The 23,634-nt window shown below is 39.7% G+C and overlaps 1 protein-coding gene across 2 annotated transcripts in view; it reads left to right on the forward strand.

Annotated features, from left to right (window-relative positions):
• The window catches only part of SLC35D1 (solute carrier family 35 member D1), a gene marked incomplete at both ends in the record, with an annotated part of 28,293 nt that extends 18,714 nt beyond the window's left edge, over positions 1 to 9,579 (forward strand). Inside the window, 3 exons of one of the 2 annotated variants that reach the window (XM_084242775.1) lie at positions 771 to 849; positions 4,775 to 4,857; positions 9,471 to 9,579. In XM_084242775.1, the coding sequence (XP_084098901.1) occupies positions 771 to 849; positions 4,775 to 4,857; positions 9,471 to 9,579 (271 nt within the window). The remainder of the gene's footprint in view (positions 1 to 770; positions 850 to 4,774; positions 4,858 to 9,470) is intronic. The other variant, XM_084242776.1, reaches the window with a different exon arrangement.
• Between the last annotated feature and the right edge of the window lie 14,055 nt (positions 9,580 to 23,634).

The following is a 23,634-nucleotide window of genomic DNA, read 5'->3' on the forward strand; positions in this document are numbered from 1 at the left end:
AGCGTTTGAATTTTAGGCTGTTTGAGATCTCAATATGAGGTTGTCTTTGTCTGAGGAGAGTGTATATAATAGGTCAGAGGCTATCTGCAAATATGCGGCTTCTCACCTCCATATTTCCCTAATGCATTTTTTCCTCATTGAGTTCAGTTGATATTAGTGCTTGGATATTGAGTGAGTGTGTGCTTAAAATAAGGTTGACATAGTGCTTTAGTACTGAGTCAGGCACAGAAGCCTCAGTAAATCTGGGTGTTCCGTCTGCTTCCACTTCTTTAAGTGAGCGTATCTCCCTCTTCAAGTAGTTCCAATTTGCTTTTCTTCCATCCTTAACCATCTCTCTGTTTTCACTCTAATTCTGAGGTCATATTATCCTTCTGGGAGGTACACACCTGAGCTTTAGGTGTGAGCTTTGACCTTTCTCTCTGCTCTAGGTGAATTAGTAGGAATGTGACCTAAAAAGAAAACTCATGATTAAAAGAATATTTTCAAGCTTTTGGTGAGGGTAGCTGGAAAAAGAACCTGGCTAGGAAATGCACATGTATTTCCCTTTAATGAAATTTTTAAAGCTCTGAAACAGCAGTGAGATGGAGAAAGTTCACAGTGACTAGAATCTGCTAGCATGGCCAACATTGACTATCTTCTGGCTAACATTTTGTATAAAGTAAGCAAGTGGATCTTTCTTAAAAGATACCTCTGTTGGGGACGTTGGGGTGTCCTTTCCCCTTACCCCATTTCAAAATAAAGTAGAAAAAAATAATTTTTTTCTATTTCAGGTTTATCTTGATGTATGCCACAGTACTTTGCACACAGTATAATTCTGCTCTTACAACTACAATAGTTGGCTGTATTAAGGTGAGTTGAAAAAAATACTGTTATCTTTTGGGTATCTGCTTATTTGCAAATTGTTTCTCCAGTTGAAGTCTGGCTATAACCTTAAGCTACATTATCCGGTTTCCCTCTCATCTTGTTTTGATTGACAAATTGTGATAATGGTTTCTAAAACAATCATTAAGAATTCAGGAAGAGGCTTCCCTTGGCACAAGGGGTTAAGCATAGCACTGTGAAGCTGTCTGCAGCCTCTGCAGCATGAGTTCAATCCCCAGCCAGGGAGCTAACTGCATGATGCAGCAGACCTCTCCTGTCTCGCCCGCTGTTCCCCTCATCAGTGTGTTTCAGTCAGCCTGCCTGTTCTGCTCCCCACTCTGTCTGGTGAATCCTCTCACCCTCCCCACCCCCCGTACCTCTGGCCTGTACCCCAGTTCTTGTATGCATAAATAAATAAATCTTTAAAAAAAAGAATCCAGGAAGTGCTTAATATTTACTTTTAGGCAGCCTTAGATCTGAAGAGTGTTGGAAAAGGAGAATGTATTATCTTAGAGTAGAAGAAGAAGAGTTAGGCCGGTTTCTGACAGGGCAGATGACTGAGTAGTGATAGGCCTGTCCCTTGAACCCACAATGAGTGCGGTTCTGTTCTCTCCTTCACTGAGTTCTGGCTGTTTTGTAAGGAAAGGGTGCTTGCCAGAAGCTAATCAGGGAGTTTTCCTATGCCCGAGCCAAAACCTTAAATGGCCCACTTTAAAAAACTGTGTCTGACATTTCCAGTGATGTCATTTCCTCCTGATCTATTTTATTTGAGGGAGGCTCATTTGTCTTCAGCCAGGAGAGCCAAGTTGACTTGAATATTGAACAAAAGTTAGTGGATTGCAGTCTAAGGTCTCTTTTATCTGACTTTGTGATTCTAGTACTTTGAGATTCAAGAGGTCATAGCATACCTGAATTTCTAATGAATTAGGCTTGCTTTCTGAAAAAGGTGAAACACAGAGAGGTAGACTCTTGATCATTTGAGGAAAAGGGTACAGTTTCCCTTGTGAATTCATTCTTATGTTCTGTTTGTTAGTAGTGAGGGAAGGGGTTGCAGAGAGGTAAGTCTTTCTTCCTACTCTGCTTGTGTTTCCCTCTGTACCCCTTAGGGAGTGCTGCCCACCTGACCTCATTTTAGAAACTAGAGTTAAAATACCAGAAGGTCTGTGCCTTCAAATCATAGGATTGGAGTGTTTGGTGTGAATAGAATTCTAAATTAAGCTGTAACAAGTCCATTGTGTGAATTCCCATGAAAGCTAGCAACAGTTAATCTGCATTCAAAGGCCCGGGCTGGCTGAGACAGTTCTAGCCCCCCAAATTAGCTCTCAGCTGTGCTTTGGTTTTTTTTAAAGTGAATCCTTCACAAGCAAAGTAGATGGTTTGCATCTTCGAAATAAGAACAAGCAAGAGAGCCTCTCCGGTGGCGCAGCGGTTGAGTGCTGGGTTGCAAAGCTGCCCGCAGCCTCTGCAGCGCCAGTTCGATCCCCGGCTGCTCCCGGCCACCGGAGGAGGGTCCCACATGGCGCACAGACCTCTCCTGCCGCCTGCTGCTCCCCACAGCAGTGTACTTCGGTCCTTCTGCCTGCTCTGCTCCCCGCTCTGGCTCTGGTGAATTCGCTCACCCTCCCACGCTTCTGACCGTGCCCAGTGCTTGTATAAATAAATGAATAATAAATAAATAAATCTTTAAAAAAAAAAAAAAAAAGAACAAGCAGAACAGGAGAGACAGGACATTGTACCATTTTTTTGACCAAGGAGAAGGATGATACAGGAGAGCCTATGTTTCATTTTAATAACTATATCTATGCTTAGAATTTCCTAGTGTATCATTATCAGCACAGATACAATCATGATCTTGTTAACATAAAGTCAGGTTCTTTTCTTTTGATACTTCTTCCTCTGTGTAGTAGTCCAAGAACCTTATGGTCTTACTCAGTTCAAAGGGATCAGTTTTACTTGTAAGTTCTCGAGAGAGTGGAAAAAATGGATTGTCTGATTAGTTTTCATTGCTAGTGCTTCTCACTGCCATAGGATATCACTATTTTAGGTTGTTGTATACTTTCAGACAAAAGGGAGTATAGTGCTTCACAGTCTCACAGGCCACAGTGGACCTTTCATTAGCCTCTCAGTCACAACCCTTATAGTTTCACCATTGTTCTCCAGGGGTCTTTCATTTCCCCTGTGCTTGAGGATCCTAACCCTATGAACTCATGGGACACCATTCTTTGTTTCTCTTAAATGTTGGTGGGAAATTATTGAGGAAAGCTTGTTAAAAGTAGAAATTCTTAGGCCCACCTCAGATATAATGAATCAGAATATTTAGAGTTTGGAAATCATTTTTCCACAAGATTTACAGGTTGTTCTCAGGTATATTGAAGTTTGAGAATTTTAGTCTTGGTTTTGAGATACCAGCATAGACTTCTCTGTGCTTCCATGTAAGTTCTACTTTGAGGGAACTGGTGTCTTTTCCTGATAACAGATCTTGGTTAGAATGACCGGATAAACTCCAGTAGTTTTTCTGACTTCTGATTGATTTTGGCAACAGGATTATTTTTTCTGCCCTGTTCTTTTCTGTAGTTCCCTGGGTTAATATGTACTAGTTAATCTAAATGGATTAACTCTAGATGAATCTCTGTATTCCAAGAGAGGTTCTGTTACACTCTCTCCCGAGTTGCCTGTCTGCTATATATTCTATTACTTGTGGGTATTTTTTTTCCTTCGAATAATAAGAAAATCTAAGGTAACTTGCTGTGTCCATCCTTATATCTAAAAGAGGTTGACTTAATTTTGAATGTTTTCTCTTCATTCAAAAAACAATTTTGAAGTTTGTTTTGTCCTTTTTTTTTTTTTAAGGATTTATTTATACAAGAACTAGGGTACAATCAGGCGCAGGAGGGTGAGAGAGAATTCACCAGAGACAGAGCGGGGAGCAGAACAGGTAGACAGATCGAAGACACTGCTGAGGGGAGCAGCGGGTGAGGCAGGAGAGGTCTGCCACGCCATGTGGGAATCTCCCTGGCCAGCCGGGAATCGAACCTGCACTGCAGAAGCTGCGGACAGCTTCACAGCGCTGCGCTTAACCCGCTATGCCATCGGGGAGTTCCTGTTTTGTCCTTTTATAAACACAATGGAACTTTAGTTTCTGCTTCATAGGCCTGGTTTAGCAGAGCCCATGTACCATTCTGGGAGTTGTAATGTCAGAGAGGGAGACAATGACTTATAAATGAAAGAGAAAGAAGGTTGAGAAAGAATTGAATAATTAACATTTTGGAAAATTTTATTTCACCTTTGTGATCTGAGTATAACTAAAAGGGAGCCAGTAAAGCAGATATGTTTACACCTGGACTTTCGAGCAGACGAGGTGATTTCAGGTATATTGTTTTGAGATGATTTCCTATGTGTTTTTTAAAGTTGCCAAGGAATATTCCTCTAAAAACAGTCTTCATGTTGGTCAGCTCCCCACCATCCCCTTTTCATTTTCAAAAGGAGGAAAGGCACTTGCATGTAAGCAGGTTTTCCTTCTTCATTCTCACAAGTCTCACTGAGATATTTTGTAATTTAGTAATCCCTAAAATTGCTGAATATCTCTGTGTTTTCTAACTCTAGTAACACCACTGTTCTCTCCTTAGACTTATAATGTCAGCCACTATGGGTCAGGAAAAGTTTGATCAGCTTCTTAGTATTCTTCAATATTGATAAAAACATTTTTTACTTTCTGGATAGATTGGAAGAGGATAGTGTCATTGTTTTCTTGCTAGTGTTCTTGTTCAAATTATACTCATTTGAGGGTTGTGGGTTTTTATAGTCTATTTGTTTTTGTTTTTTATAGGTATTTCAGTCATAGCATGAATGAGTAGATGCATATTTTAAAAGCTGATAAATCTATGTAACCGTAAATTGCTCTTTTTCTTTTTAGAATATATTAATAACTTATATTGGAATGGTCTTTGGTGGAGATTATATTTTCACATGGACTAACTTCATTGGCTTAAATATCAGGTAAGTAAAACTGACACAGTAACTACTCTGACAAGTGGGATTTGAATATGCAGATGGTATCACAGTAAAATTGGGATATTGATTTAATGGGATGTTGTTCATTTATTAAACATTTATGGATCACTTCTGATGTACTGATGTTTTAGGTATTTACTGTCTCTAGATAATGCTGTTTAAGAAAGGGGGAGTAAATGGTTCTATATTCTGTGCATAGTATGTAGGGAATCTTGAACTCTTTTTAGCCTTCTAAGAGCAGTCCTTTTTTTATTATGCTGGAGGGCAGTGAAGTGGTCTCATAAAATTCAAGGCTAAAGAATACCAGTTCTCCAGACTGTAAGACCAAATTAGTGGTTTCCAGAAGGGAAGGGGAAAGGAGATGGGTCATTCAGGTAAAAGGTGTCAATTATATGATGAATGATAGAATTGGACTTAAGGTGATGAACTTAATGTAGCATATACAAATGTTGATTTTTTAATGATGCACACCTGAAACTAATATTATTTTATAATGCAATGATACTTCAATTTAAAAAATTTAAGAAAAAGAATGCTATATAAAAACCAAACTATGTGACAAGTCATTAGACTTCACTTTCATTGGATATCGTATGTAGTATCCACCATGCCACTTGTGATCTGACATCTCCCTTTTACTTAGCATGTTGTATTTAACTTTCATCTTTTTTTGCATGTTTTGTTGGTGGATGCTCTTTTGTTGCTAGCAGTATTGCATTATGGATATGTCACTGTATCAGTTCACAGTTTTTAGCTGTTTTGTTTACTAAAATATTTGTCTAGAAGTTTGTGTGTGAACTAAGTTTTCAATCCAAGATTTGCCTTCCAGGTCTTCATTCTCAACCTGTCTAGTGAATGGTAATAGTGAATGCAAGAATTTTATTTTCATGTCCCTCATGATATATCATCACACTGGTTACATACTCTTAAGTCAGCCTTTTGTATAACAGAAACTGTAGCTTGTAAGAAGTCAGCACCTACACAGTCTCTGGGTTGGAGCATGGGACTGCTCAGGACTTTGTTCAGGTTCATCTAGCACCTGAATCTACAGCTTCCTCATTTCTTCTTTGTCTGTTTCCTTAGAAGTATGTTTGCTTCTTAGTTGCAGACTGCTTCTCCTCTTGAATATTTCTGTCCTAGCAGGTTCTCTTCTAATTCAAGATGCCTCCTGAAGTAAGGACATAAGGTCTCTCTTTGGTTAATGATTTTCTCACTTGGAGAAAGAGAAGGACCTTGTGTGTATTATCATCTAGTTGTTACTCATGTAACATCTACAGGACCATTATTTGGAATTTTGACCAGGGTGTAGGAGGCTAGCTAGCTCCTTGGTTATATCATAATTCCTGATAGAAGGTCACTGAACTGGAATGTAGCAAAAAATCTGTGTTCTATTGCTGGTCCTGTCACTAGTATCTATAATTCACTTTTCATTACCTCAGTTTGCTTGTTCTTTCTTGTTGGGCTAGAGTTGACTGTCCTAATTCTGCCATCTTCTTCTCTGACTCATCCTGAGGAAGTCCTGTGGAAACCACACCATGTGGTCAGTAGATCTTGCAGTAGATTTATGACATTTGAAGAAACTTACAATATGGTATCCTTTCAGGTTTAATTGAAGTATTCCATACACATTTGAAGGTTTTTTAAAAGACAAAGGAAAAAGAAGTACAGGGATAGGGGAGAAAATGATAGAAATACTGGAATAGCTTAGACTCATCCCCAAGTTGAGGAATAGTTCAAAAATGTCAAGAAAACAAAACAAAAAGCTATTTTTAAATATGTATGACAGTCCTCCCTCCTGCCTGCCAAAAAAGTACACTAAAAAATAATAATAGATCGGTAACAAGTTTTTATGCTTATATTCTTCTCTTTCTTTACCCTTTCCATAGTGCAGGGTCTTTTAAAAAAGTCTGTGTATGTACATGGGGTCTCACCAAAATTGTGATCTCAACAGATCCTTTGCTTAGCTCATATCAGATAACAAAACACATACTATCCATGTGAAAGCAGTGCATTCCAGACACCATCACACTAGGATTGAGGAACCTTTTATTAATTTTTAAAATTTTACTTCTGAGTATATTCCTAAAAGTTCTAGGCAGATGAAATGGAAAACATCCAGCCAGACTCCTGTGACTAAGTTACTTCTATTTTTAAAGTGTGCACAGACTGGCACTTACCACAGCATAGAAAGGACATAAATAGATATCTGAGAAGGCAACTGATAGGAAGTTAATGTTTGTTGAGTATCCAATATATGACAGCCACCTTTATGATGTCATCTCACTTAATCATCCCCCACTTCACATGATAATGAAATTGAGACTCAGGTAAAATAACTTGCTTAAGGTTAAGCTACCAAAGTAAGAAGCAGAACTGAGATTCTAATCCTGACCTGACTCTAAAAATCTGCTCCATAATTTCACCATATAAAGCCACATAGGATAAGAGATTAAAGGGCTATTCTTTGTATTGAACATTTCCAGAGTTTCCTTACTTACTTCCTGTCTTACCAATGATTTGTCTTTATTCTCCTGTCTCCTTTCACAGGCAGGTTGAAACAGAACTGTTGAACCTATTCTGTATATATGTTAAAGGAAGTGACTGCTTAGTGCATGCCATAGACTAATTTTTATCTTCAGGAAATTTGTAATCTAGCTGGGAAGATTCATTTATTCATAAACAAATATGTGGTAGGTACCCTCTGTGTACCAAACATGGTTTTAGGCATTGGGAAAAAAGCTATCAAAACTCTTGTTCTCATGGAGTTTTCATTCTATTAATTAGAGAAGAAAAAATGAAAGAAGATTAAGTGAGTGAGATATTTGCTGGTGATAAATAGTAAGGGAGAAAAAATAAAGCAGGGAAGGGGACTAACGATTGCTGGGGGTGGGGTGGGCTGGGCGGGAGTAGAATAGAGACCATAATAGATATGAGCACAGCAGTTACTGCTTGTAGTGCTACAAAGTGTTAGACCTAAAGTGCAAAGTACTCTGCAGAGCTAAGAGTAATGCCTTGGGAAATTTATGTACTGATAGGAACAAAATAAGGACTGGTATCTGCAGTATCTGATACTGGTATTTGCAATATCTGATACTGGTATCTGCAATAGAGAATGGAGCAGGGACCATAAAGAAAGGGAAACTTTTGTAGTGGAGAAGATCAGACTGATTTGGGATTTATTCTGGACCATCTTTAGGATGCAGTTGTGAGACTGAGATATTTGATTCTGGGACTCAGTTTCTTCATCTGTAAAATGAACTTCTTGCTGGGATATTGTGATGCTGGGAGGTTTATGTTAAATCCTGGGTGCGTAGTGGGCTTCAGTAAGTGCTGTCAGTGCCTGGTCTTGCTTCCTTACTCATGGAAGTGGGAACTAGACCTCTGTCACCTTGTTCCAGTGGTCTGGGGCTTGGACACCAAAGCTCCGAAGAGAGCAGAACTAATTTCAGATAAGTAGCAAGTTTATGAGTGAAGTGGTCAGGCAGTAATATTGGGATCAAAGCCAGGACAAGAAAATCTGAAAGCGGAGCCTAGGCCAGGCTGCCAGCTGGAGACTGGAGTGAGTCATTGATGGCGGACTCAGTGGAACATCAGGTCAGGACAACTGGGAGTGTCTGCTCTGTGAGCTGTTCCAGTTTATGTTCAGCTTAGTGGTGGGCAGGAGGCTGTGTTTCCTAGGTGGGTTTGAGGTTCCCATAGAGAAGAGGCAAGAGTATTCACTATCCCCAAAGAGTTAACCTTCCTGGTGGGTGTGGAAGACAACTGAGGGGTTTTAAGAACCAGCTCAGGGGATGAGGGCTCAAATGATACATTCTTCACCATGAACTCGACTGTAGTCAAAGAGAAACCAGCTCTGTGAAACCTCCCAAGGTCCCCATGTTCACAACTCATTGGGATGTTTCCAATTCTTATTAAAGATAGCTTTTATCTTGAATGATTATTTTTGAAAATTCAGAAAAAGCCAAAAAAATCACCTGTCATCTCACCATCCAGTTGTAACTGTCATTAATATTCTTGATGTGTGTTCCTTTCAGACTTTTTTCTATTCTGATACATATTGATGTTCATATTCATGTTTGTTTTAATAGCGATTATAGAATGACGTAGTGTTTCGTAAGATTTTTTCATTTGAGATGTCATTGCCTGTTTTCATTTTAATGGATGCATAATATTATTGAAGGAATTTATTTAATTTCCCACTGTGGGATATATACCCTCTAATTTTTTTTGCTGTTACAAATTTTGTTGATAAGTCTATTTTGTTGATAAGTCTATGAGGATGTACACAGTTCGTCCGTGAAATAGACTGATGACTAGGTCAACAGATGAGCAGAATTCTAAGGTTTGTTATTTCAACGAATTGTTTCTAGAAAGGTTATATAAAACTGGCACTCATACTGTCAAGTATATGCAGACATTCATTTTCACAAAGCATTAAGAACCATGGGTAGTATCGTAACAAGGATTGTCTCTAGTGGTTGAAAATGCAATTATCTGTTTTAATTTTATGTGCTGTTGATTTATAAAGGAAGCTCCAACCCACACCCCAATCTCATTTGCATTTGCCATGTTCCTGATGATAGTTTCCTGTTTTGCAGTATTGCTGGGAGCCTGGTGTATTCCTACATCACTTTCTCTGAAGAGCAGCTGAGCAAACAGTCAGAGGCTAGCAACAAGCTGGACATTAAAGGGAAAGGAGCAGTATGACCAGTGGATTGTTTCTGTTACGTAGGCCAAGTTTTCCATCGGCTGGGAACTCTGGCAGTTCTTACAGATCCTGAGTGTTTTGATCATGGAGAAAACACCATTCCTTTGCACTTATCCAATCTGAGGATTGATTGCTGCCTTTTAAAATTTTATGAGAGAAACTTATAATTGACTGTTTTTAATGTGCCATTTGAATTAATTTATATCAGACTGGAAAATGTACCAGGCTTTTTTAATTTATTTTTCTTCTGCCGACAGTGAAACATCAGTGTTTCGAAAATATTTTATTCCATTGGTTGATAACAAGGTGTCCCTGAGCGCTGTATATGTGAAGTGCTCCAGCTGGAGCCTCATCATTCAAATCGTTGGCTGCATCTGAGGGCAGCGTAGCCTGCCTTCTGCTGGAAATACAGCCGAGCATTTGAAGTTCTTCTTTCAATTTATTTCTCTACGATGACATTTTCTTCATAACGATAGCTTCACTGCATTTGCGAAAATCGACTGTGTTGGCACTAAAAAAAAAGAATACGTGGGACTTTGAATTGTATTGGTTTTTATTTGGCTTGTCTGAAAAGTCACCGGATTAAGGGTGCATTCCTTGAAAATACACTATTCCCTTTATTATGTAGGATGGGCATATGATGAAGGGGTGGAGGAGAAGTAGGCCTTTTAATCATTTATTTGTCTCTATAATTCATTCATTCAGCTTAAGTTATTGAATACGCAATATGTGCCAGACATGGTGCTAAGTGCTTGAGATACGTAGCTGTTTTTGGGTAGTTGAATAACCTCAGTCCTGAGGTAGTGACTGAAAGCATGACAGAGAACTTAGATCTGTTGCTCCATTTAGAAGATGTTGAGACTATGAACAAGTCACAGAAAGTTTTTACAATTCTCAGAAACTACGTATCTGTAAATGAGGTTAGGAACACCTCCCCTACCTACTCTGCAGTGCTGAGTCCAGATGCAACAGCATGAGATTAAATGCATGTGAAGAGCTGCCTTTTGTAAACCACGCAGCTCAGCTCCTCTTCTCTGAGAAATGGCAGCAGGTAAGGTGACTGCTATTTGTTTCCCCATGCTTCCCTCTTCTGGGGGTTGGGTTGCTATTCTTTTTACTCTTTAAATCAGTTTGACTAAGTGTTACCTTTTGGAATGTATTGGTTTGGGGACAAAGGCAGGTTACATGTTTCTGCCTTCAGGCCTCAGTCTCGCTATCACCTTTTTCTTTCTGTAAGTGGCATGAGCATAACTCCCTACTGTGGACACTTCCACCTACATCTCATGTCTCTTAGTTCATTTAATGAGCAGACAAGCTTCTCTTATGATCACTGCTGCATCTGGGAGAATAGCTGGAGATGGGCGTTGCCTGGATTGCCTCTTTGGGAAGGGGTCAAGGTACGAAATTCCAACAGTCCTGTGATTGGTTCAGAGACATTGACTTGTGGATGAGTGTTTGCATGGGCCACTCTGCTGGGGACCTTTGCAGTGAAGCACATTCTATCTTCTGTGTCATAAGGTTTGGAATCCACTGGGATCTGTTGACCTAAACGGTTAGCATTTAGGTTTTTCAACAGGGGACCTAGACTGTTTTGTTTCTTTTTGAAGATTTACATTGAGGTCATTTTTATATTCATGGCTTTCCATTATTTTGGTTTGTTTTTATTACAGTCTGACCAGTGGTTCTAGTCATTAGAATTGGCCTCATGGCCCAATAGTTACCAGCTCCATGTAAGAGGTCCTTTGTCACACGTTTCTCTAAACACCTGAGAAAATTCTAGTGGGAGAATAGAATATTATCTGTGTCAGGTGGTTCTTACTGTTCCTCTTTTACCAATAAGAAAACTAGACTCAGAGAAAGAACGAGAATTTCTAATAGGTCAAAATTCATGTTTTATCTGTTGCACCATATTGCCATGAACTGCTCTTCTCTTCTGAGTGGAAAAAGGGGATGCTAGCTCTTTCAAGGAGGCAAGTGGTTGACTGAATGTGGAGTCAGAGAGGAATGGACTTAGCAATTTATGCTCTTTAAATGCCAGAGGCCTGCTTGGTGTCTCTCTTGGAATACGACCGCCTACTTCATCCCTCTAGAATGCTTAAGTAATGGTTTGTGTTCACTGTCTTCTTTTTAAAATACCCACTGGACATAGTTGTGGACATTGTGATGCAGGTGGTTCCGCCTGCTTTTCAAAAAAAAAGTCAAAAATGATTCTCATTTTGATGGTAAATTTCAAATGGGAAATGATTTTCTGTCTTAGGGAAAGCTGATCACACTTCAGAATGATGATTCAATTAATTTCCTGGTTTGCTACCTTAAGGTAGCTCCTTTCAGGCTGGATATTCCTGCTCCAAATTAAACACGTGTGTCCAGGTTTCTCTCAGTTAATGGTGTTTGTGAATCTCTGGCATCACCACTGTTTCCTAAACCTGTTACCTTGTTCTCACTGTTAGGCTGCGACTTCATTGTGATATGAGATGTTTTATGGTGTTTTTTGTTTTTTTAAGCTTTGTTTTTTGAAAATACCTTTTAAAAAGAAATCTACTGGTTAGATTTATTGTCTCACAAAATGTTTGTAGAGATTATTTTGTTCATAAATGTTTCTCATGCTGATCAATTGATTTTTGTCTACAAATGACCTATCAATATTTTTTCAATATAGATTCTATTTACTAAATGATCATTTTTGTTTTTTAAAGGTACTGAGGATTAAGATATGTAAATCAGGTAACATAAACATGAAAACTATGTGCCTAAATATTTTTGTAAAGGTGTCAAATAAATACTTTTTCTGAATACATGTATTAAAAATTCCTTTCTAAGTGAACAAAATGATAACCGAAAGCCATAAGTCTGCCCGCATTGAAGTGGATAGCATCTAGTTAATTGAACCCAGTAAGAGAAAATACCATTGTGATATTGTGATTTATAATAAAAAAATATATATTTGGTCTTGGTGCCAAATCCTGGCACGTAACTCCTCAAATTCTTGAAATTTCCTATATAAGAATTATAGGAACATATTTTGTTATAGTTTTGTTCTCAGTTCATGAAATATCTTGAACCAATAAAAGTGAAATGGTTATCACACCTGAGTTTATATTAATGAAGTGATTTTTGGAAAGCCCGTAAGTATGGGGGCTGGTACCAAGAAAACCAACCACTGTTATTAGTTTGGAACTTTTAGCACCCCCACCGGGATCCCACCCCTGCTTCCCAGCTTCTAAGTAAGGGGACAGGAACTGGAGGTTGAATTTAATGGCCCATATGATTTGTGTCAATGCATTAAACCTCAAAAAAATCCCGGAACAGTGTGGTTTGGATAGTTTATTAGTATTGTCTGTTTACATGGTAGTACAACTTGTTTTCAGAACTTGCTCATCTTAAAAAGCTGAAACCCATACTCATAAAGAGCTCACCATTTCTTCCTAGCCCCTGGCAACCATGATTCTACTTTTTTGAATGTTACTACACCTTGTATAGGTGAAATCATACAGTATTTATTTTTTTTTGTAACTGGTCTAATCCACATAACGTAATGGTCCTGAGTTTTCATCCAGTGTGGCATGTCAGAACTTTATAAGATGGAATAGTGTGCCATTACGTGTATATACCATATTTTGCGTATCCATTTATCCATTAGTGGGTTGCTTCCACCTTTTGGTTTTTATGAATAATGCTGCCAAATGTGGGTGGCTTAGTCGATTTGGGCTACTGCAACAAATTAACAGTCACTGTGTGGCAGAACATTTATTCCTCACAGGTTTTGAGGCTCGGATGTGAACAGCCAAGGTTCGAGAAGACCTGATGCATGGTGAGCCCTCCTTTCAGGTTTGTAGATGTCCATCTTGTAAGTGCACATGGCAGAGAGCAGAGAGAAGCTCTCTTCTAAGGGCACTAATCCTATCATGAGGGCTTCACTCTCATGGCCTAATTTACCTCCGAAATGTCTCAACTACAAACACCACCATATTGAGGATTAGGATTGTAATATTAATTTGGGGGTGGGGACACAAAATACCTTGTAATAGATGTACAAGTATGCATTCAATTTCCTTTGGGAATTGCTGGGTCATACAGTAATTCTATTTTTAGTTATTTTTAGGAACTGCCATACTGTTTCCCATCATGACTGTACTATTTTACATTCTCACCAAGGGCCACATCCTCACCAGCACTTGTTTGTTTTATTAATAGTAGGCATCCAAGTGGGTGTCAGGTACTCTCTTCTTGTGGTTTTGTTTGTATCAGTGACTGTGACTAGTGGTAGTGAACATCTTTTCATGCTTGTTGGCCATTTATATATTTTCTTTGGAGAAATGACTATTCAAATCCATTTCTTTAATCAAGATTTGTTATTTTACATTCTGAATTCTGACACCTTATCAAATACATTATTTGTAAGTATTTTCTCATTACATAGGTTGCCTTTTCATTCTTGTTTGATGCAGTTTTAAATTTTAATGTAGTGCAATGTATCTATTCTTACCTTTCTTGACCTTGATTTGGTATCATATATAATAATGTCTTACAAAGCTTAACCCTGTTTCCTGAAAAGGTTTTTTTTTGTTGTTGTTATTGTTTTTTATTGAGGTAATGTTGGTTTAGAACATTGTGTATGATTTTGGAGTATATATTCATACCTCTTTAGATGTTTGCATACCATGGCCATTGCTGTTGTATGTGTCTTTATATTCATTCATCTTCAGGTGTGTTTAAATTTCTCCTTTGATTTCTTCATTAACTAAATAAGTATTCAAAGGCATGTTGTCTCCATTATTGATGGTTTTCCTTTTTTGTGGTTGACTTCAAGTTCAAAACTGTTGTAATCAGAGAAGATACTCGATATTCCAGTTGTCATACATCTGTTGACACTTATTTTGTGACCCAACATGCAGTCTACCCATGAGAATGTTCTATATGCATTTGAGAAGAATGTGCACTCAGCTTTTCTGGGAGGGGTCTATTATTGTCTGTTAAGCCCATCCGGTATCCTTGTTGATTAACTGTACACTGATGTAAAGCGGGGTGTTAAGGGCTCCACTGCTATTGTGTTGCTTCTTAAGTTTAGGTCTTACATCCATTTTTATTTAATTTTTTTGCATGTGCTCTATGAAGTGAATATCCTTTTTTCATGACAGCATTTGTTGAAGCGACTGTAAGGCATGTGTTTTAATCAGCTTTTAAAAATTCTCTTAGAATGAGACTCTTCTAATTTGTAAGATAGCTGCTCTTTTGACTTTTACTGATTTCCTATCTAGCCTGACTTCCTTGCAGCACAGCGAGGACTGTCAGTGGGCAACACCCACAGAAGAGGCACTGTTGATGGCAGCAGAGCAGATCTGGTGCCTTTGTGCATCCACAGCAAGTTATCTGGTACAAGGCACCCCCAGGACTACTTCCTTATAGTTCTCATCACTGGGAGACTACCTCTGTTTATTCATTCATCTGTCAAGCTAGACTGAATCAATGAGGCCAGCATCAAGACTGGCAGAGTTCTGGCAGAACTGCATTTTTTTCACAGATTAAGCTCAGTGACATACAACTGCCCAAAGTGGTTACAGAACACATTTTTAAACCAGTCAGTCTGACTCAAAACACCTTTGCTTTTCACTACTATATTAGGTGCTTGTTTCTTCTAGTCTGCTTATAACAAACTTGGCAGTTGTGAGCTCATTACCATTATATGTTTGTCAAATGCCATTTTCATTGAAAGTTCACAAACATGGCTTTAGAGGGTAGGCATGAGACTGGCTGAATGTGAGAAGGCAGAGCAGATATGCTTTTCCAGCTGTGCTGATGGTGCCCTCTTGTGGCAACAACTGCTGATGGGGGTTAAAGCAAGTTGGTTCCCTAAGGAGGAATAAACTTGACTGAGAACCTACTATATGCACTTTGTCAAATTAGGCTTTTATCAGGGCTTTTTACACTACAACACTTCACTATTGCACAAATGGTGGCTAAAGCAAGACTAAGCAACATCAATTTTCTAACCTACAGTGCGTTACTCTTGAATGCAAAGGTCTGAATTAGGAAACTAGAAGGTGAACAGAATCAAAATCATTGGAAAGGGTTGTCTTTCAGTTTTTTTTTAAGGAGGCTCGGTGTCCCAATTTGTAAATTGGGGGAAGTGTTGTGAGGATTGATTTATAGTGAGTGTTGAGCATGTTGCCCACGGCCATCAGTCAGTAATGGCACATATTTGCAGTAAGCTTGTTTGACAAGCTGTCCAGTGACACTTGTACTATGACCAGCACCTACACCTTGTGCTCCCAACTGTTCTAACCAAATGAATCCAGAAGGAGTTGTAGTTCATGAGGGAGGGACAGTGGCCACAGTAATAGGACGGCTAATAGTGCTTTACTTTTTGTGCTACAGGGATTGGCCAGTGCATGGGCCTAGGGCCCAAATTTTGAATATGAAAACTATAAAGTGAAGTTTATAGGAAGAAGACAGAACGATCTCACCTTGTCTAAGATGCTCCATCTAATTTTGGACAAGTCATTTTTCCATTTGAAATGAGGGGACCCCCACAGCACGGTGGAATAGAAAGTTTGGATCATTCTCTTCCCTAAACACAACTAAAAGGAAAATAAAAATAAAATTAGCTCAAGGAAGATTTGATGGCCCATCCACAGGGATGGAAACACTTCCTGGAGGTTTTGCCCTGAGGTTGCTGCTTGCTGTGGGGAGAGTGAAGAGGTGAAGGAGCTCATAGCCGGGCTGAAAGAACAGGGGGTGGTAAGTACTGTTAGTGAATTGTTTTGGAGGGAGTGATGCAGGAGGATACACACACGTGTAGGACCTCAGGGCTGGGAGTATGTCAGCAACAGGTTCAGTTGCTGGGACTTCAGTGGCCGTGAAGAGTGGGCAAGGGAAGCTCCCTACCCACACCGGGAGGACTTGGTGGTCGCGGTGCACAGAGATGCTCCAGGTTCATTCGTGGAGAATCGGCAACAGACAGAGCAGGTGGGAGACATCACTCCACAAATTGGCAAAAATCCGAGTGAGTGAACTATATTGCAAATAGAATCCAGCAATATATTAAGCAGTCTGGGCCCCATGTGCAGCGGCGGGCAGCCATTGCAAGGAGATACAAGTCACACAGTCTGTGCCAGGTACCCCCTGCTGGGCAGCATGGTGGGGGGTGCTCTGCATCTCACACCTGGTACCTCCCTCAGGCGATTCACACTTGGTGAAACAAACCCCATATCATAGAGGGGAAGAACAAGGAGGTGGGATGGGAATTTAGGATCCCTGAAAGTTAAAAAAGTCTTGAAACCAAGAGCTAATTGTTTGAAGGGATAAAAAAATTGACAAATTTAGCTAGGCTTACTAATGAAAGACAAAAAAAAAAAAATCACAGGTGAAAGAGGTAAAATTATAACAAATGCCACAGTAATACAAAGGATCTTAAGCATCTACTATAAAAATCTCTATGCAAACAAAATGAAAATTCTGGAGTGGATAAATTTTTAAAATCAAGATTGAACCCAGGACAAATAGCTTAAACAGACCAATCACAAATGTACAAATTGAAAGAGTAATCAAAAGTCTCCCTAAGAACATAAATCCAGAATAACATGGCTTCTCTAGTGAATTCTACCAAATCTTCAAAGAGGACCTAATACCTATCCTAGTTGAACTATAAAAAAAAAAAATTGAAAAGGGTGGAAAGCACATTTTATGAAGCTAGATCCCAGAGCCAAACAAGGGCTGCACAAAACAAAAAACAAAAACAGAAAAACTATAGGCCATTATCTATAATGAACATAGATGCAAAAATCTTTAACAAAATCCTAGCAAATAGAATCCAGCAATATATTAAGAGAATCATACATAATGATCAAGTAGGTTTCATTCTAGGGATGCAAAGTTGATGCAACAGATGCAAATCAATTGGTCAGTTACTAGATCATAAAAAAGGATAAAAATCACATAATCATTGGAACAGATGCCAAAAAAACATCTGACAAGCTTCACACTTATTTATGATAAAAACCCAATAAAATGGGAACAGAGAAAACTTAACTGAACATAATAGAGAATATATACAATAAACCCACAGCCAACATCATATTAAATAGTAAAAAGGCATTTCTATTAAGATCAAAAACAAGACAAGGATATCCACTATCACCACTATTGTTCAACATAGTTTTGAGAATCCTAGTTCGAGCAATTAGGCAAGAAAAAGATATAAAAGGAATCCAAATTGGAAAATATGTGAAAATATCACTATTTGCAGATGGCATGATGATAAAAAAAACCTAATATACCCAAAATAATAAAGTGGAACAATATAAAATCAATACACAAAAATCATGCATTTCTATGTGCAAGTAGTGGGTTAAAAACAATTTTAAAAAATCCCATTTATAATCACAGCAAAAAGGTTGAAATACCCAACAGTAAATTTTTTTTAAAGATTTATTTATTTATGCATACAAGAGCTGCGGTACAGGCCAGAGACACGGGGGTGGGGGGTGGGGGGTGAGAGGATTCACCAGAAAAAGAGTGGGGAACAGAACAGGCAGACTGAAATACACTGTTGAGGGGAGCAGCGGGCGAGTCAGGAGAGGTCTGCCACGCCATGTGTGTTGCTCCCTGGCAGGCCAGGGATCGAGCTCGTGCTGCAGAGGCTGTGGATTGCTTCATAGTACTGTGCTTAACCCCTTGAGCCACCAGGAAGCCCCCCCCCCCACCAAGAGTAAATTTAATGAAGGAGGAAAAAGACCTGTATGTTACAAACTACACATCACTGTTAAAGGAAATAAAAGACACAAAGAAATGGAACGATACCCGGTGTTTATGGATTGGAAGACTACACATTGTTAAAAAGGCCATATTACCTAAAGCAGTGTATAGGCTTAATACAATATCAAAATCCCAATGATTTTTTTTCAAGGAAATAAACAATTACAAAATCTATATGGAACCACAAAAGAGTCTGAATAGTCAAAGCAATCTAACAGAAAAGAAGAAAAAATGGCCTCCCCTGGTGGCGCAGGGGTTGAGCGCTGGGCTGCGAGGCTGCCGGTAGTCTCTGCAGCGCCGGTTCTATCCCTGGCCACTGGCGGGGGTCCCACATGGCACGGCAGACCTCTCCTGCCGCGCCCGCTGCTCCCCTCAGCAGTGTATTTCTTCGTCAGTCTGCCTGTTCTGTTCCCTGCTCTGCCTCTGGTGAATTCTCTCACCCTCCCGCGCTTCTGACTGTGCCCAGTGCTTGTATAAATAAATAAATCTTTAAAAAAAAAAAGAAAAGAAGAAAAATGGAACTATCACACTTCCTGATTTCATACTACACTATACAGCATCATACTACACTATACAGCAACAGAAATCATACGGTATGGTATTGGAACAAAACCAAGCTGAGACCAATGGAACACAGAGCCCAGACATAAACCCACACAAATATGGACAGCTAATCTTTGACAAAGGAACCACAATCGGGCCTCTCCGGTGGCACAAGGGGCTAAGCACTGCACTATGAAGCAATCCACAGCCTCTGCAGCACGAGTTCTATCCCAGCTGGCCAGGGAGGTACCCACATGGCACATCAGACCTTTCCTGACTCACCCGCTGCTCCCCTCAGCAGTGTATTTCAGTCAATCTGCCTGTTCTGTTCCCCACTCTGTCTCTGGTGAATCCTCTTACCCCCTGCAACTCTATCCTGTACCCCAGCTCTTATATGTATACATAAATTTTTTTTTAAATAATTTTTTTTTAAGATTTATTTTTATTTATTTATACAAGCATTGGGCACAGACAGAAGCGCGGGAGGGTGAGGGAATTCACCAGAGCCAGAGCGGGGAGCAGAGCAGGCAGAAGGACCGAAGTACACTGCTGAGGGGAGCAGCGGGCGGCAGGAGAGGTCTGCGCGCCAAGTGGGACCCTCCTCTGGTGGCCGGGGAGCAGCCGGGGATTGAACCGGTGCTGCAGAGGATGCGGGCAGCTTCACAACCCAGCGCTCAACCGCTGCGCCAACGGGGAGGCCCCCATAAATAAATCTTAAAAAAAAAAAAAAAAAAGGAGCCACAATCATACAACAGAGAAAGGAAAATCTCTTTTAACAAATAGTGTTGAGAAGCATGGAGAACCTCGTGCAAAGAAATGAAACTAGATCCTTACTTAACCCCATACACAAAAATAATTCAAAATGGATTAAAAGTTGGATAGAAGACCCAAAATAATATATTTAAAATACAGCTGATACATCTCTGCTGTTGGAGATGTATTTGATGTATTCTCTACAGCAAGAGAAACAAAAGCAAAAATAAGTGGAACTACATTAAAAAGCTTTTGTACCTCAGAAGCCATCACAAAAACTAAAGGCAACCTACAGGCCTGGAGAAGACATTTGACCATCACATGCTTGATAAAGGGCTAACTTCCAAAATTTATACGGTGCTCATATGACTCAAAAAAGAAAATTAAAAAAAGGGCAAATGATCTTATAGACACTTTTTTCAAATAAGACGTTCAAATTGCCTACAGGCACATGAAAAATACCCACTTAACTTTAAGGAAAATGCAGATCAAAACCACAGTGAGAGCAAATGACCTAAAAGAATGCCTGTCATCAAAAAGTAACAAAAACTCATCCACTGTTGGTGGGAATATAGTTTGGTATAGCCTCTATGGGAAATACCTTAAAAAAAATAAAAATGGACCCCACTGATTGGGAAAAAATCTTTGCACTCCAGTCAACTGATAAGGGACTGATCACAAAGATATACAAAGAGCTCACATGGCTCAACAAAAACAAAATAAAAAATCCAGTCAAGAAATGGGCAGAGGAACTTAAAAGACATTTCTCCAAAGAGGAAATGCAAATGGCCAACAGGCATATGAAAAAATGTTCAATATCCCTTATAATCAGGGAAATGCAAATCAAAAGCACTTTGAGATACCACCTTACACCAGTAAGAATGGCACATACCAAAAAACAAGCAACAACAAATGTTGGCTAGGAAGCGGTGAAAAAGGAACTCTCCTACACTGCTGGTGGGAGTGCAAACTGGTCCAACTACTATGGAGAGCTGTCTTGAGGTTCCTCAGCCTACTAAAGATGGAGCTACCATATGACCCAGCAAGTCCACTACTAGGGATCTACCCAAAGGACACAAAAACATTGATTCAAAAGAACACCTGTACCCCTATGTTTATTGCAGCACTATTTACAACAGGTAAAACCTGGAAACAACCCAAATGCCCCAAAATAGATGACTGGATCAAGAAGATGTAGTCTAGGGCCTCCGCAGTGGCGCAGTGGTTGAACTCTGGGTTGTGAAGCTGCCCGCAGCCTCTGCAGCGCCAGTTCAATCCCCGGCTGCTCCCCGGCCACCGGAGGAGGGTCCCACAGACCTCTCCTGCCGCCCGCTGCTCCCCTCAGCAGTGTATTTCGGTCCTTCTGCCTGCTGTGCTCCCTGCTCTGGCTCTGGTGAATTCTCTCACCCTCCCGCGCTTCTGACTGTACCCAGTGCTTGTATAAATAAATAAAAATAAATCTTTTAAAAGAAAAAAAGATGTGGTATATATACACAATGGAATACTATTCAGCAATCAAAAAAGATAAACTCATGCCATTCGCAGCAACATGGATGGAACTAGAAGGAATTATGCTCAGTGAAATAAAATAAGCCAGAAGGAAAAAGAAAAATATTGGATATGGTTTTATTTATGGCAGGAATATAGAGAAACCAAGTAAGACATCAGTGTAAAAAAAAATAATAACAGTACAAAACACAACAAAGCAAAAACAGAAAATTGTAAATCAGAGACATCCTGCAGGGGATGAGGCGGGAGAGGGATCAGAGGGAGGGAGGGAGGAAGGGAGGGAGGAGCACAGGGGACTGAGGTGATGGTGCACGGGTGCATTGGGGAAGGAAATGCTACGGGGACTGCACCTGAGGGGCTGAGGGGAAGCAAATATTGTTTAAAAATGAACAATGATGTAAAAAAAGAGAAAAATAAAATAAAAATGGAAATACTGTATGATCCAGCAATATCACTGCTATGTATTTACCCAAGGAACATGAAAACTAACACAAAAAGATTTATGCACACTATGTTCATAGCAGCGTTATCCTCAATAGCCAAGCCATGGAACCAACCTACATTCCCAACTACAAATGGCTGGCTAAAGAAATTGTGGAATACATACTCAATGGAATACTGCTCAGCTATTAAAAGAGAGAAAATAATTGCCTTTTGGGACAAATGAATCTTGAGGTCATTATGCCAAGTTGAAGTAAGTCAGAAAGTGAAAGACATGACGGTTTCACTATTTGTGGAACATATAGAGAAACCAAACATATAGAGAACATATAGAAAAACAAATACTGGCAAAGCATGGCAAAAATAATTCTTAGACTCCATGAAACATGTACTGATTACCAGAAGGAATTGGTGGGGGGTTGGGAGGTGGAGAAAAGGGAACCAGAAGGAACTGGTAGGTTGAGGGTGGGGGAAGAGAGGGCGCTGGCGCAGGAGTTGTGGAGGGTGAGTGAAGTGCAAGCACATATGGAGGTCTGAAAATGGACCCTCAAAGTTATAGAGGTATGTAGACGTACAAAAAATAAAATGAGGGGACTGACTGGGAGGCTCTAGAAAGGCCACGCCTGGGTTTTGCTGGACTCCTCTCACCTATTTGCTTCATGTACTAGGCTTCTTGGCTCTGCATAAGGCCCAGAGTGCGCAAGGTTCTTGTAACTGCTGTAGACACTAAAGCACGTTCTACTATGTTACTTTCAGCTTCCTGTTTACATGTGGCTTGTTTCATAACACAGTGAAGGAAATTGTAATCAACTGTCAAGTGACAGCTAGCAAAAATTTGAAGGCTACAAGTTTGCAATTCTGAAATCCACACTGTTCTGAAAACCAATTTTGCATGAGTTTGCCACCACACTCATTTGGCAGCTATATCTGACCTAAAATTTGTGTGAATAGAAAATGTATTCACAAAGTGCTTTTATCATAGGTTCTTATATCATGCTGTGGATTTTTTAAAAAAATAAAAGTTAAAAAACATTTTTAAAAAAGTTTTTTCTAAAATCTTAAAATTCTGGACACAAAGATTTTGGATAAACAACTCTAAACAGGTACTGCTACTACTGGGTCTTTACCTAGTGTTCTCTAGAAATAAAAATTTTCCTGTATGATTTCATCATCTCAGCAATCCTGTGGTAACTAGCATGTGGATATAATCTTTATTTTATAAATGGACAGTTTTTAAAGGATTTGTTTAGCCTAAGATTATAAAATAGTGTCCAAGTCAAGAGAAACTTTGAAATATGGATGAGTTGGGATGAATGGGATGCAAGAGGTGGTATGATGTAAAATTTTTATGTTGTGAAAAGGAAGGTATTGGAAGAAAAAGTATGTATTTTAGACTCTCTTGGTTGAAGTGGAGGTAACTGAGGTATAGTCAGAGATAAGGAAGTCAAGGCCTGCCACTATGGTACTTGGAGCGGTATGTTCTGAAATGGGAATATTTAGAAGTACTTTGAAAAAACAATCTGGGGCCTCCCCGGTGGCGCAGCGGTTGCGCGCTGGGTTGCGAAGCTGCCCGCAGCATCTGCAGCGCCGGTTCGATTCCCGGCTGCTCCCCGGCCACCAGAGGAGGGTCCCACATGGTGCGCAGACCTCTCCCGCCGCCCGCTGCTCCCCTCAGCAGTGTACTTCGGTCCTTCTGCCTGCTCTGCTCCCTGCTCTGGCTCTGGTGAATTCTCTCACCCTCCCGCGCTTCTGACTGTACCCAATGCATGTATAAACGAAACAAACGAACAAACAAATAAATAAATAAAAACATGCCTCTATAAAAGAAAAAAAAAATTAAAAAAAAAGAAAGAAAAAACAATGTGGCTAAACAGTAAGATTTTAAGCCCACTGCTTTCCCTGTTGGCCTACTTTGTAAATGATATAAAATGACTGACACTGGTTTAGAAACATTTCACAAGTTTGGGAAGGGAAATTTAAATCTACCCAGACTCAACTGAAGGAGGAAATAAAGGGCTGTCCTGCTTGTATTCAAGTCACAAAAATTAACTTGG

The sequence above is a fragment of the Talpa europaea genome, assembly GCF_964194135.1.
Source record: "Talpa europaea genome assembly, chromosome: 9".
NCBI lineage: Eukaryota > Metazoa > Chordata > Mammalia > Eulipotyphla > Talpidae > Talpa > Talpa europaea.